Raw genomic sequence first — 16,085 nt, 5'->3', positions numbered from 1 at the left:
ACAGAAGGAAAAGTAGAAATCTTTGGTTTAAGTGGTTTTGGAAAACAGATTATTCTCTCTGGCTGACGTAAATTGTCTGGGGGAGAAAGAGCTTAGAGGTGAGGTTCTACTCTGTTAGCAGGCCTCTGAAAAGTAACATTTTGATACATTCAGTGAATAGAACAGCACAGAGGGCTGGATATCTTAGTTGCTCACTGTAAGGAAAAGCAAACTAAATGATCAACATTTACACACGTTGGGGAGGATTATCCATTAAAATTGATAAATAAAATTAGGCATAATAATGCGTTCACACTAAGTAAAGGTAACTGAAGCTGGTTATGGGGTCAGGGAAAACTCCTCACCAGAATAACAGAGGGGCAGTGTGGCCATGACCTCCCTGGGGATTCAGATCCAGATTCATGTCTTTCTCTGACACAAAAGTTTCTCTCTAAGATCTCTGGCTTTTGGCCTTTTAGATGAGAGGGTGGCTGAACTGTAGACCGCTACACCCCTAGACCACCAGAGATTGTAAGATAGGCCCGAGGGAGGGTACCTACAGGTCGGCAGGGGGGAAAGTCAACTCCTGTTCTGAGGGGAGGGGAGGGGAGGGGGAAGAAGGGAGACAAACAGGACAAAGCACAAATTTTCAGCTTCCACCGAAAACATACGGTCATGTTCAGCCAAAACTGAAACCATGACCGTAGGCTTTTGGCCGAAACAGAAACCAGGCAGAAAAAGGAATTTGGGCCAGTTTGGGCACCATAACTGAAACTGAAACTGAAATTTAGTCGGCCTCTAGAGTACCCTCCATGAGGCAAAGTAGGCAGTGGAGAACATGACAGCAGGAGTGTCCTGAGCCAGAAGCACACCTCTTAGTGCTCCCAAATCACCTACTACATCACAGTCAAGTAGGGAAGGCAATGGACTGGGTGCAAATTTGGTGCCCCACCTCCTCTGCACCCTTACTATGGCCCTGCATGAAAGTAACTAGGGCCTTTTACCTTCTGATTCACTATTAACATCAGCCCCAGAAGCCATAGGAGCTGACTTTTCAAAATGATTAGGGGTGCTCAACTCAGCACACATTTTCATGTCTATAAAAAGAAAAACAAAGTATGACAGGGTCATAGGCACAACTGGTCAGGCTGTATTTAAATGCGAAGCATAGAGGGTGGTGAACACTGAGACGACTTTCACCAAAAGAATTGATAAGGATGTACTAAAACTCCCATCATTCTCTCTTTCTCCTCAAACCTATCTTATTCCCTCTTCACTTCTCTTTTCCTCCAACCCCACCCCCACCCAACAGCCCAACTACTCCTTCCAATCCAGCCTGGCCTATACATACAAGGAATTTTCTTAATATTGGGGGTGCTCAAGCACCCACAGAGTCGGCTCCTATGACCATGGGTTTTACACAGTTTTACCCAGGGATAGCAATGCAGAAAGGGTTTCAACACTGGCATTAACTTGCATGGAAACTCTGACCGCACGCTGTTTTGAAATGAATGCAAATGCAATGCATTTGTTATCCCGTGGCATGCAAAATAAATTTTCAAAAAAGCTTTGGCTGCATGACTACCATGGGAAAAGTTATGCCATGGTCGGGGGCAGCATAGAAGGGTTGGTTGAGAAGAGTGGGTATCTACCAGAATCCCCTGTCCCCCAAACTCAACCACCCTGTCCTGGATACCATCAGCCTCCCTGGTGGTCTAGAGGCCCCCTCCCTCACCAACAACCCGACCTGAACCAACCCTCCCATTCTTAGTTCAAAAACTTTCCCTGGTAGTCTATTGGCCCACTCCCTCCCTATCCCCTGACCCCCTACCCATACTTGCAACATTTTTCTGGTAATCTTGTGGCCCACCTCTTCCCCCTGACCCACCCCCATTTTCTGAAATAAAAAAATGTAAGCCCTGGTGTCTAATGGCACCCTCCCACCTCGATCCCTCCTCCAGCCCCCCAGCTATACCTAACAGGAGAGGCAGGAGTGATGCCCACTCGCTTCTGCCTCTGGTGCCATCATCTTGAAAAATGGTAACCTTATACGGCAAGAGGCCCTGCCCAGTTGATCCCCAGGATGCACCACACAGGGCAGGGTGCTGTCATTTTCAATACGGTGGCACCAGAGGTAGGAGTGAGTGGGCATCACTCCTGCCTCTCCTGTTGGGAACAGTGGGTGGGCTGGGAGAGGGGTTAGGTGGTGGGAGGGTGCCACTAGACACGAGGGGGTTGGGTCAGGGAAAGGAGGGAGGGAAAGTGTAGGCCACTGGACTACCAGAGATTTGTTGTAAGGGTGGGTGGGTGGGTAAGGCACCACTAGACTACCAGAGAAATGTTTTAATTGTGGGTAGAGAGGTCGGGGAGGGGAGGGAGGATGTGTACCACTAGACTACCGGGGGAATATTTTAATTGTGGGTAGACAGGTTGGGAAGGAGAAAGAGGGGACCTCTATATGGGATTGGAGGTTTGGCAGGAAGGGAGGGAGATGTTTTTTGTTTTAGTTTTTTTATATGTCACCCTTCCTGTAAGTGCATGAGCCAGTCATTGCTCACTCACTGATAGGATGGGTGACATTCAGCAATGAGCTGAAACTTACTGCTGTGGTTTTAACAGGGCAATAATTTGCATGCTCACTGAATACTGCATCCCACAGCCTTTTCACAGTAGTGCTTTTACGCCCTAGTGTGAGGTTTGCTGTATCTGCCTCTGAGATTGATAGTCTGTAATCTGGACACTAGATAGCAGCAAAGGCCTTGTTAGTCCACTTGAATAAAAAAAAAAAAAAGGTCACCAAAGCAGAATAAACAATAAAAGGTGATACTGTTTCATTGAATAACAATACATTTCTTCAATAACTTTTGGGGGCTGACAATCCCTTCTTCAGGTCCGAAACATAATGAGCAAAAGATGATATTTACAGAAATTCATAGTGAATCATAAAATACATAGTGCAAAAGGGACAGGGGAAGGGAGAGTTTGTATGTTAGAGTGATTAAGAAGGTGTCAGACAGTGAAATGTTACCTCTGGTAGAGTTTAAAAGAACTCCCAGGGAGTTTGTTTAAATCTTTCCATATCTATCCACTATCCTCATGCAGACAACAAACAGAAGAGAAAAAATGATCTGTCTGAATTAAAACAGAAATGCACACACATGCAAAAACAGAAATGCTTAATCACTTAAGTAAACAAACCAAAAAGAAATTGCAATTCTTGAGTCAGAGAGCAAATGTTTTAATCCATTAATCCTCTAGCTGAAATAAAAAAAACCCTCCAACTATTTATTAGGCCATATCCCAGCACCTCAAATAACATCACAAAGTTGAATATTGAATAATATACAGACAGGTTAAATATTCAAAAGCACTCATTTGGTCACTGGCAGCACCGAATGCATCAATGTTGAAAACAAAATCAGAACAATTCACTTTGGCTCTTCAAACAGCTCAATGGCCAAAGTTATGCTTAACATGTAGGCGATTAAAGGCATTCTGGGCCTGGTCAGAAAGTTACCTAAGAGGTGATGTTCAACCATCCAAGAAAGGGAGTTTTTAACCCCTTAATTCTGTAAACGTTGCCAAAAATTGTGTTAATTAACACCAATAATTGGCTTTTTAACAAGAATTTATTGGCATTACGGTCTGTTCCCTGATTGTGGATTTGGATGGAATTGAGCTTTTCAAGGGCTTTGATGACAACTTCACAGACGTTTTAGAACAAGGACAGTGCCGGGCAGAACTTCTGTGGTCTATGCCCTGAAAATGGCATGGACAAATCAAGATCAGACATACATACCTTATGTACTGAGTTTATCTTCTCAGGCAGACTGACTGACCATACATGTCTTTATCTACTGTCATCTATGTTGGAATGTAATTGTATTTTACATGCATTGCCTGTCACCTATTATTTCTCTGTGATTACTCTGTGACCTCTGATGTGAATTACTTAGAGAGGTCACACAGCTATGTAACTTCCTGTGGGGGTTAGATGCAGCACATGCAGCACATGGAGCACATGGAGCTCATGATCTCTCCTAACCTGAGAGGATCTATGGTGGTGTGAGCATCCATTACCATCTAAGCACATGGAAGGAGCTGATAATACAAATGTATAGTAATATGTATATATAAGCCTGTCTGATTATAATCTAACTACAAACTGTGAGTAAACAGATGTTTTGTTACTTCAACTTTAAAGTGACTCAGCAGTGAATTATTCAGGGGTGAATGAGAGAGAGATGAAGAAAGAAATTAACATTTCTAAAGCTGAAGCTGTGTGTACTAAGATCTGCTAATTATTTACTACAAATAATCCAACAAAAGGGTTATGGGCCCAGGGGCCAGAAATTGAAAAAGAAGAGAAATATTACCAGGCAGAAAAAAAAAGGCCACATTTTTTCTCTTAAGTTTTAAAGGAAAGATTCAGTCTGTCTCTCTCTCCCCCCACACAGCAGACAGAAGGCTAAGAAAATGGCTGAGGGAAGAAATTCACCATTTTTCTATTCTCTCAAGGTGCCTAAATTAACTGAGTTTAATTATCGGCAGTGGGAACTAAGATTCATATGTCTCCTTCGAGCAAAAGGATTAAATATATGCTTAGACCAAGACAGAACAGCTGAAAATATGGCTGAATGGGACAATGCAAACTATTATGTGAAGTGCATGCTTTTGGAAGCTCTCTCAGAGAAACAAGCCATATTAGTGGAGGGAAAAGATACACCAAAGGACATTTTATATAAACTGAGAACTATGTATGCAACTACATATGCAAAGCAGCAACCAATTTGGTTGGCAGAGTTGAATGAAACCAAATTAAGGGATAAAAGTAAATGTAATGATCACATTATGCATCTTATGTCTTCATTTCAAAAGCTAGAACTTTCTGGAATTCCCATGTGTGATGCATTGAAAAGAGCATTTCTTTTTACCTCACTATCAAAGAAGTTTGATGTTTTTAGGTCTGTAAATGAGGCCATTGAAGGGCAATCTTTTGAACAGACAACATCAAAACTAAGGCAGGAATGCATAATAAATGATTCTGAGGAGATGTGTTCTCAAAGTCAGTCAGAGAGAAATGAAACAAATTTCTTGGCAAAGAACAGAGGAAGGCGGAGCTATGGGAAAACTCCACCCAAGGGCAAGCTGATTTGCTACTCATGTGGAAAGGAGGGACATGTATCTAAATGGTGTAAGGAAACACAAAACACTCCCTCTAGCTCACCTAAGCCAATGGAAGAAAAGAATTTTCCAACCAGGAAATGTATGAAGGACAAAGATAAACACAAGGGCTTTCTAATGGCAGAAAAATCTTTGACTATGGTAAATAATAATTCAAATGAAAGTACTTGGATTTTGGATTCGGGGAGCACATGCCATTTAACCAATTCTAAGGATTTCTTTCAGGAAATGTGTCCAGAGGAAGGTATTCTTAAAACTGCAAACGCAGGGACTGCTAAGATCCAAGCAAAAGGTATTAGATTCTTAAAATGCAAAGTGTCTAATGAAGTTAAAGAAATTCCTGTAAGTGATGTCTTGTATATTCCCCAAGCAGTTTGCAATATGCTTAGTGTATCTACATTAGATAAGAAGGGATTTGTGATTCATTTTGAAAACAGTAAGTGCACAATCTCTAAAAATGATGAAGTGTATGCTGAAGCTTTTATGCATAATGATGTTTATAAGCTGAACATTTCAGGTGAAGCCTCACATATGGCGCAAGTAAGGAAGAATGATGGTAAATGTAGTCTGGAAATCTGGCATCGCCGCCTGGGACATCGTGATTCTAAGGTGATCCAGGATCTTTACAGTAAGCAACTGGCCACCGGCATTCAGATAAGTGCAGATGCTGGTAATATGGAGAAATGCATAGACTGTGTTACTCAAAAAGGTGTGAGACCCTCATTTCCTGCATACACAGGAAATAGGAGTAATAAAGTGCTGGACTTAATACACAGTGACTTATGTGGACCGTTTAATATCCCATCATTGGGAAATAACAGATTTGTGCTAATATTCTTGGATGATTTCTCTAGATATTGTGTGGCCTATTTGCTGAAAGAAAAAAGTCAAGTCACAGACATGCTGAAGAAATACGTAGCCATGGTGAGCAATAAATTTGAAAGAAAACCAAAGGTTCTTCAGACCGACAATGGTGGTGAGTTCACTTCACAAAGCATGCGCACATTTCTAGAACAAGAAGGCATTCAACATATCACAACAGTAGCTTATACACCAGAGCAAAATTCTGTTGCAGAGAGAAAATTTAGGTCACTTGTGGAAATGACCAGATGTATGCTGTCAGATAGCAATCTCCCTAAAAGACTATGGGGGGAAGCCATTCTCACAGCAGTGTACCTACAAAACAGAATGCCAACTAAAGGCGCTGAGCGCACACCACATGAGACATGGCATGGTAGGAAGCCAAACCTGTCACACATAAGAACATTTGGGAGTACAGCATATGCTCATGAACCAAAGCAAAGAAGGCATAAGCTGGATTCCACAACAGAAAGGGGCATTTTAGTTGGCTATGCTCCAGGACACAAAGGATATAGAATTTTGAATCTGAAAACTGGCATTGTTGGCATAAGACATGTTACATATTTTGATGAAAACAAAAGGGTTGATAAAGGCTGGATTATCCCAGATGAGCCTTATCATCCAGAATATGAAACTAGAACCATAATAGACATGCCAGTGTATATAAATGCCATACCAAGGCAGATGTCTGAAAGCAACTCATCTGTATCTAACGAGGAACAGGCAGAGGAAGCAGACACAGAAAGGATCATTGAAGAAGACAGTACAGTTGGAGAAGGGGAATCAATTGGAGAAGTACTCTCAGATTTAGAGGATGCGGAAAGGTCAGACCAACCTGTTGTCAGACGCTCATCCAGGGAAAACAAAGGTGTTCCACCCCCAAGACTGTCTTACCTAACAAAGTCAGCAGAAGCTCAAGAGCCCTTAACATGGGATGAGATTGAGAAAATGCCAGCAGAAGAAGCTGCTGAATGGCATAAAGCTGCACAAGAAGAAATTGATGCATTGGATAAAAATAATACTTGGATTCTTACAAAATTACCTCCTGGCAAGAAAGCTATAGGATGCAAATGGGTATTCAAGTTAAAAAGGAATGCACAAGGAAAAGTGGAAAGGTATAAAGCCAGATTAGTCGCAAAGGGATATCTTCAAAAATATGGAGAAGATTTTGATGAAGTGTTTGCACCTGTAGTGAAACACACGACAATTAGAACACTTCTGAGCATTGCAGTCTCAAAAGGCATGCAAGTCAACCACATTGATGTGAAAACAGCGTTTCTTCACGGAGATATAACTGAAGACTTGTACATGGAACAACCAACAGGTTTCATAAATACAAAACAAAGACAGCTAGTGTGTAAATTAAACAAAGGTCTTTGTGGATTAAAGCAAAGTGCAGAATGTTGGAATGAAAAATTGCATGAAATATTGACAAATTTAGGATTTAAGCAAGGTGAAGCAGATAAATGCTTGTACACTAGGTGCACAAATGGACAATATGCATACATTTTAGCTTTTGTTGATGATCTGCTCATTGCAAGCAAAAGTGAGCAAGAGTACAAGGACATTGTAAAATGTTTAAACCACAATGTTGAGATAAAAGAACTTGGTAATGTGTCATACTATCTTGGTATAGAAATTGAGAAACAAAATGATGGTTCTTATCTTCTAAGCCAGAAGCAGAAAATAAATGAGCTTATTGAAAGTTTAGGTATGCAAGATGCCCAAGTTGTAAGCACTCCCATGATCACTGATTTTCTGAAGGATGAAACAGTAAGAGAACCTTTACCAGATAACATCCAATATAGATCAGCCATAGGTAAGCTTTTATATCTAGCTACCACATACAGGGCTGATATAGCAAATGCAGTAGGAATTTTGAGCAGAAGGGTCAGCTCACCTACCAAATCAGATTGGACTGCAGTTAAAAGGATGGTAAGGTATTTAAAGGGTACCATTGATTGTAAATTAAAGATTTCAGCCAATAGTAATCCAAAACTAATATGTTACTGTGATTCAGATTGGGCAGGGGATCATTCTGATTATAAATCCACAAGTGGATATGTGTTTATGTATGGAAATGTACACATTTCATGGGCCAGTCATAAACAAAGTATTGTGAGTTTGTCTTCTACAGAAGCTGAATATGTGGCCGTATCGGAAGCGTGCAGAGAACTGATGTGGATTGAAAAACTTTTGCTGGATTTCGGAATAGCTGAACAGAGACCAATCCAGATAATGGAAGATAATCAGAGCTGCATCCGACTGTCACAGAATGACAAGGTTCAGTCACGCACCAAGCACATCGCAACGAAATACCACAACGTGCGAGAGTTGGCGAAAGAAGGGGTCATCAGTCTACACTATTGTCACACCAGTGAGATGACAGCTGACATCATGACCAAACCGTTACCCAGAGAACATTTTGTGAATCTGCGTATAAAGCTTGGACTTTGTATGAATAAATAATTGCATGACAGTTATGCATGAGAAGGGGTTTGTTGGAATGTAATTGTATTTTACATGCATTGCCTGTCACCTATTATTTCTCTGTGATTACTCTGTGACCTCTGATGTGAATTACTTAGAGAGGTCACACAGCTATGTAACTTCCTGTGGGGGTTAGATGCAGCACATGCAGCACATGGAGCACATGGAGCTCATGATCTCTCCTAACCTGAGAGGATCTATGGTGGTGTGAGCATCCATTACCATCTAAGCACATGGAAGGAGCTGATAATACAAATGTATAGTAATATGTATATATAAGCCTGTCTGATTATAATCTAACTACAAACTGTGAGTAAACAGATGTTTTGTTACTTCAACTTTAAAGTGACTCAGCAGTGAATTATTCAGGGGTGAATGAGAGAGAGATGAAGAAAGAAATTAACATTTCTAAAGCTGAAGCTGTGTGTACTAAGATCTGCTAATTATTTACTACAAATAATCCAACAATCTACTATATGATTATAGTTTAAAGCCCTCTTCAGTAGGTTAGCCAGTCTGCTGCAGAAAACAAGTCTTCCCTTCATTGATAGATGGGCACCATGTCTGCGCTAAGAACATTTTTCCACCAGGGTAAAATGGCCCATATGCCTATTTTTTTGTATTAATGGTCACACGCTAATTTTCCCATCAGCATGTAGCCATTAGCGTGTGAGCCCCTACTGTCACCCATTATATAGACGGTAAGAGCTCATGCGCTAATTGCTTAGACTGCAGCAATGTAGCTGTACTAACCGATTAGCACACAGCACGCCCATTCTCCGCCCCCAGACCTGCCCCAGCACTAAAAATTACATCTTATTTTTTAGCGCATGGGTAGTGTGTGCACATGCAAAAATTACTGCAGGAAGCCTGAACATACCCCATGGTAAGCTCTTTTTTTGCTGCAGTATTCACACAGTGCTTACCGCAGCTTAGTAAAAGGTCTCCATTAAAACTTTGTAATGCTTGCAAATCAATTGTAATTACATTAATGTGTGTAAAAATGTTTTTTAAGGTGTGCTAATGAAATGAATGTGTGCTAATAGATGCACATTAGAGATGGGCCGCCGCTGGAAATTTTTTATTTCATGTCATTTCTGGGAGTTTTCCATTTTATTCTGGTTTTCTTGGCCATTTTGTCATTACAGGAAAGAGTGCTTTCTCTTTACAAATAATGCACACTTTGCAAACAATGCACAGTCTTTGCAAAAAGGGTACACTCATTCCTGATAATGTACACACGCACACACATGCACAATGGTTAATTCAAGCATGCTCTATCAAGAAAGAATGCACTCACTTTGCAAATATCCTTCACATTTCCCATGTGATTTCAAATGACAGCCAATCTCTAGTACTTTTGAGCCAGTGGAGGGAGTGAGTGAAGTGATGTCAAGCATTTTTGCCTGCATCAAGTGGAGGAATAGCCTAGTGGGTAGTACAGTAGACTTTGATGCTGGGGAACTGGGTTCAATTCCCACTGGAGCTCCTTGTGGCTCTGGGCATGTTACTTAACCCTCCAATGCCCCAGGTACAAATAAGTACCTGTATATACTACTGGGCTCATTTTCAAAAGAGAAGGGCGCCCATCTTCCGACACAAATCGAGAGATGGGCGTCCTTCTCCCAGGCTCACCCAAATTAGCATAATCAAAAGTCAATTTTGGGCATCCTCAACTGCTTTCTGTTGTGGGGACAACCAAAATTCCCGGGGGGGTGTCAGAAGCATAGGGAAGGCGGGACTGGGGCCTGCTTAACACATGGGCGTTCTCGGCCGATAATGGAAAAAAGAAGGGCGTTCCTGACGAACACTTGGCCGACTTTACTTGGTCCTTTTTTTTTTTTACTACCAAGCCACAGAAATGTGCCCTAAATGCCCAGATGACCACTGGAGGGAATCGGGGATGACCGCCCCTTACTCCCCCAGTGGTCACTAACCCCCTCCCATCCTCAAACAAAATTAAAAAAAATATTTTTCCAGCCTCTATGCCAGCCTCAAATATTATACCCAGCTCCATGACAGCAGTTTGCAGGTCCCTGGAGCAGTTTTAGTGGGTACTGCAGTGCACTTCAGGCAGGCGGAACCAGGCCCATCCCCCCTACCTGTTACACTTGTGGTGATAAATGTTAGCCCTTCAAAACCCACCACAAACCCACTGTACCCACACGTAGGTGCCCCCTTCACCCCTTAGGGCTATGGCAGTGGTGTACAGTTGTGGGGAGTGGGTTTTGGGGGGCTCAGCACACAATGTAAGGGAGCTATGCACCTAGGAGCAATTTCTGAAGTCCACTGCAGTGCCCCCTAGGGTGCCTGGTTGGTGTCCTGGCATGTGAGGGGGGCCAGTGCACTACGAATGCTGGCTCCTCCCACGACCAAAGGGCTTGGATTTGGTCGTTTACGAGATGGGCGTCCTCGGTTTCCATTATCGCCGAAAAACAGGGACGACCATCTCTAAGGTTGACCTAAATGTGGAGATTTGGGCGTCCCCGACTGTATTATTGAAACAAAAGATGGCTGCCCATCTTGTTTCAATAATACGGGTTTCCCCGCCCCTTTGCGGGGACGCCCTGCGAGGACGCCCTCAGGAAAACTTGGGCGCCCTATTCAATTATGCCACTCTATGTAAACTGCTTTGAATCTAGTTGCAAAAACCACTGAAAGGCCATATATCAAGTCCCCTTTTCCTTCTTGCCTTTATTTTCAGCTGACAGCGTGAAACACTACGCTCTGTTTCCTTCATTTAATTCCTGATGTCATTTACACCGTAAAACTGAATCTGAATCTTTGGAAAGGGATAATTATGTTGTATGTCTCATGCAGTTTAACACAGAAAACAGTCTAAACATTTACATAGAATGAATATATTTATTTATCATAATACACTCCAAGCCTCTAAGTTGCATTTTAGTAATACAGAATGTAATTATTTTTATGTACAATAATGTGGTGAATAACTCTTTGCCAGAAAAGCTTCTGTAACCTAAATGTTTGTGGAATGAGCCCAATATGATGGAGATTCTATATTGATGCCTAAAACATCAGTGCAAAAATCAATGCTGACCAAGCATATTCTATAAGCAGGGCTTAGATTTAGGCGGGGTATATAGAATATGCTTAGTTGATATTTATTTATTTATTACATTTGTGCCCCGTGCTTTCCCACACATGGCAGGCTCAATGCGGCTTATATAGTAACAATATAAATAATTACAAAGTCGTAAGAAGAATATACAGTTTGTGGTAAACGCAAAACTAATGGGGTTAACGGAAAGTAAGTTAAACATAGGAGGAATTGGGTTCAGAAGGAAAAGAGCATTGGGAGGTAGGCGTAGAAAGATGGAAAGGAATGGATATGGGGTAGCAGAAAGGATAATGGGGAACAGGGTCAGAATATAACTATTGTCAATATCTCAGTGCCTAAAACTAAATGCCTTCATTTACACCAATGAAAATGTGGCGTAAATCCTAGCATGTAGATTTAGGCGCACTGGGCCATATTCTATAACACGTGTAAATTTTGGAATGCCCATGAAATGCCCATTTCCCCACCTATAACCATGCCCTTTCTTTGCCTGTGCGCGTTAGAAGTTAGGCGTACTGCATTACAAAATGCGCTTAGCAAGTTGTGTGTGCATCTTCCAATTATTGCCAATTAGTGCTCATTATTGCTTGTTAAGTGCTGTTATCAACTCTGATTAGCTTGTTAAGCCAATTAAGTTATGCACATTGTTATAGAATACTGTTATGATTGGGGTCAGAACCCCTCTCAAACTTACCTCTTTCCTGGGGGTCAGCTTCTTAGCTGGCTTCTGTTTCTTTTGTCTGTCCTGTCTGAGCTGGCTCTGTCTCTCTGTGCTGGCAGCTTCCAGCAGCATAGGGTTAATTGTTTCATTTTACCACAGCTGTGTGGGTGGACTGAGTTAGCTCTATCTCTCTTTGGGTGTACTGGCTTCAAGTGCTTCACGGTTTTGCATTGGTGTGGGTTGGGCCTCTCTGGGTCAGTGTGCTGTTGCCTGGGGCTAGGGAGTGTGACATCATCAGGGAGGGCCTTGATAAGGAAGTGGTGTTGTTTCCTTCAGAGCCTTTGCAATGGTGGTGTTTGCTTTAGGTAGGGTGGTGCAGTGTGCACTTCTGACTTTGTGTCTAGTTTCCCTGCTTGCCTTTGCTAAGGTCCAGGTTAGTGTTAGTGCAGTGTGTACTGGTGACTGTGTGTTTAGCTTTCCTGCTTTTCCCTCTTGGTTTTGGAAGCATTGCTATGTGTAGGGCTTTGGAAGCTCTGTTGCTGATAGAAGTACTTCAGGGTTTGGTGTTGTTAGGAACATTGCAGAGTTTGCTGTTAGAAGTACTTCTGGTGTTTGTGCTATTGGGAGCATTGCAGTCTTTGCTGTTGGGGTTTGGTGTTTTAGAAGCACTTTTGGCTTATGTGTTAGCTTCTCTGCATTTTCCTTGTGGCTCCTCTGTCTTCCCTTTTAGTGCTAGGAGCTCTTCTGGTTGCTTGCCAGAGTAGTGCTTAGGAAGCTCCTTGTTAGTTTTGTATCTAGCTGGCTAGAGCAGTGCTTAGGTAGCTTGTTAGTTTTGTGTTTAGCTTTTTAGTGTAGAGCTCTGCTTGTAGCTTGGTGCTTAGTAGCACCTGTGTTAGCTTTGTGTTTAGTTCCCAGCTCTGTTAGTTTAGGGCTTAGAAAGTCCCTTTGTTGAGCAGGGCTTAGCAACTCCTGTTTAGTATAGGGCTTAGGAAGTCCTTTTGTCAGTTTACTGTTAGGAACACTCCTGCTGGTTTAGGGCTTGGGAGCACGTACATCAGTTTAGGTTTAGGAATACTTCTGTTTCCAGTCCTGGTCCCTGTGTCATCCGGTATCCAGTAAGTCCTGCCGGCTACTTGAACCCAGGAGCTCAACTCCTGGGGGGCTTAGTAGCTAACTGCAGGTGAAGCTGTGTGGACCAGTCCTGTGTCCTCCAGTCCGGGGGATTCCAGTCCTGTGTTCCAGTCCGGGGGGGGGGGGGGTTCCAGTCCTGTGTCCTCCAGTCCGGGGAATTCCAGTCCAGAATTCCAGTCCATGTGTTCCGGTTCGCTGGGCAGTGCCTGCAGTCCCTGCCGGTGTGCTTGCCCAGTGTTGGTTGGTGGGTTTTGCCTGCTGCTGTCGCTCCTCGGCAGCAGCCCAAGGGCTCACGTTTGCTCCAGAGCCCAGCCCCGCGGGCTCTGAACCTGAGAACCTGACAAATACACTTTGAATTCAGCACAAATCTCTAGGTGCACTATATAGAATCCAGGGGTATGTGGGAAAGGCAAAAAAAAAAAAAAAAAAACAATGAAAAAAAACAAAAAGCAAACAAAAAAAACCTACAAATGTACAGGTTTGAAAAACTAATTACACTCTATTGCATGTTTTTATCAATGGTTCTAAAGTTCTTTGACCTATTTTGTTTGTTAATGAAAAAAAAAAATTATCTTGTATATGTCGCAGAATTTTGGCATAATATCATAGATAGCATGTGGTGGAATGACAGAGTAAAAAGAAGCCAGGTTAGGATTTCCAATCACACATAAATTATTGTTGATTTTTATGTGTGTTATTAATGTGTATATTCTGGGCACAATATTCAGCAGTACTTAACTGGGTAGAAGTGGCTCTTAAATAGATAAATGTCACTTAATGGGGCCAGCCAATGGTTTTCAATAACTTTATCTGGATAACGCTGCTGAAAATCATTACTGACTGTCCCATCACTATCTGGATAGTATCGGGGCAAAATGGGGGTCAAGCTAAGGCAGAGCTGGAAATGACCCAGGCACCAGTACCCAGATTAGTTCTGGCAGGTGGCTTATACCTGGATATTGAGCACTGGTAATTTGGTACCCACTGCCACTGAATATCCTGGTATAACTGTAAATGCCATGGTAAACATTTAAGTCAATGTTTGTTTGTTTGTTTATTTATTTATTTCTGACACTTATGCCCCACATTTTCCCATACAATTTGGAGTTCAATGTGACTAACAAGCTAAAAAGAAATCATTACAAAATATGAAACAAAATAAATAAACCCGCACATATCAATAAGGAAAGAATCACAAATTTATAAAGAATTCAATAATAAAGCATAATAGGGAGAATAGAAGGGGGAAATTAGGCACCAGAAAAATTGGCAGAATTATTTGAAAAGAAAAGATTTCAGAAATTTTTTGAAAAGAAAAGATTTCAAAAACTTACGAAAAACCAAATAATTAAGTTGGGATCTTATATGTTTCAGCAAGGAATTCCATCATTTAGTACCTTAGTATGAAAAAATAGCTGAACATATAGATTTATAAACTACTTTCTTACAGGTAGGAAAATGTTGACCACAGTGTTTACATATGGGGGGGGGGGGGGGGATTAATGTTAACCTAGCACCCTACAAGTTTGGAGAGTTGATTCTCCCTGGCATTCGGTATCTCACATACTTCCAGAATTTGTTATTTGGTGAATGGTTGTTGGCCATGATATCTTCATTCCATTTGATTGCACCTTTCTGTTTAATAATGTGCCTAAGGGATTCTTGCAGGTTGCAGTCACCACTGATCTTCTCCATTTCAATGAGAATCACCTTTAAATTATTCTCGATCAAGGCATCATATAAGCCAATCTGTTGTTCGTAGGCAAATTCTTCACAGTTGACTATCTGAGAAGTCAAAATGATGATCAACCTTCTACTCTTCTTTATATTCATTTCAGCTGCGCTTGCAATGTCTTAATATTCAAAAATAAAAAATTAAAAGATTACAGTATATACATGTAATTTTCTTGTAATATATCTAATTTCATTTAAATATTAAAAGAGAGCCTTTCAACATTGGAGTGGAGCAGTGGCCTAGAAGTTAGAACACCGGTCTTGACATCCAGAGATGGCCTGTTCACATCCCACTACTGCTCCTTGTGACCTTAGGCAAGTCACATAACCCTCCATTGCCTCAGGTACAAACTCAGATTGTGTGCCCTCCAGGGACAGGGAAATACCCAGTGTACCTGAGCTATACTGAAAAAGGTGTTAGGAAAATCCAAATAAATAAAATTAAATAGCCAATAGAAAGTAGTGTATATGACAAATAAACTACATAAGCAATATATTTAAAAATAGCATAAATACATCTAAAAATATCCCATTAGATAACATAAAATATATGTAAAGCCAAGGAATAGTGCTGCATCTATTGATTTCTATCAGCCAAATTACACTAGCTGTCTTTCAAAAGTGAAGATATAGCACCAAATGTAAAACTGCTGGCTCTAGCCAATGGGAACAGGCAGATTTCTACTTTATCTGGAGCTTTTCCTTATTTTTATTAAGTCTTTCCATCCATCTCTCTTTAGATTTACAAAGAGATGTATTGGAAATTACGGTAATTAAAAGATGGCAGACTTTTAACATATGACAACTGTATTTCCTGAGCAATAAAGAACATTTTCCCAGCAGCAATCAGCAAACACTTCTCCTTGAATAACATAACTTTCTTACTCATAAATGCATATTATTATTACTGCTGCCTATTATAATTGTTTTTATGTGTTTGAAAATCAGAAATTTTCTCCTTAG

The 16,085-nt window shown here is 41.3% G+C and overlaps 1 protein-coding gene across 1 annotated transcript in view; it reads right to left on the bottom strand.

The window, feature by feature from the left end:
* Positions 1-14,715: 14,715 nt before the first annotated feature.
* IL1RL1 (interleukin 1 receptor like 1) overlaps positions 14,716-16,085 on the bottom strand; it is a 53,904-nt gene continuing 52,534 nt past the window's right edge. Inside the window, exon 11 of the mRNA XM_030202478.1 lies at positions 14,716-15,241. Coding sequence (XP_030058338.1) covers positions 14,907-15,241 — 335 coding nt within the window. The 3' untranslated portion in view covers positions 14,716-14,906. The remainder of the gene's footprint in view (positions 15,242-16,085) is intronic.

This window comes from Microcaecilia unicolor, chromosome 4, assembly GCF_901765095.1.
Source record: "Microcaecilia unicolor chromosome 4, aMicUni1.1, whole genome shotgun sequence".
In the NCBI taxonomy this organism is placed as follows: Eukaryota; Metazoa; Chordata; class Amphibia; order Gymnophiona; family Siphonopidae; genus Microcaecilia; species Microcaecilia unicolor.
Note: the sequence above shows the minus strand (reverse complement) of the source record. Positions and strands in the feature narration are given on the sequence as shown.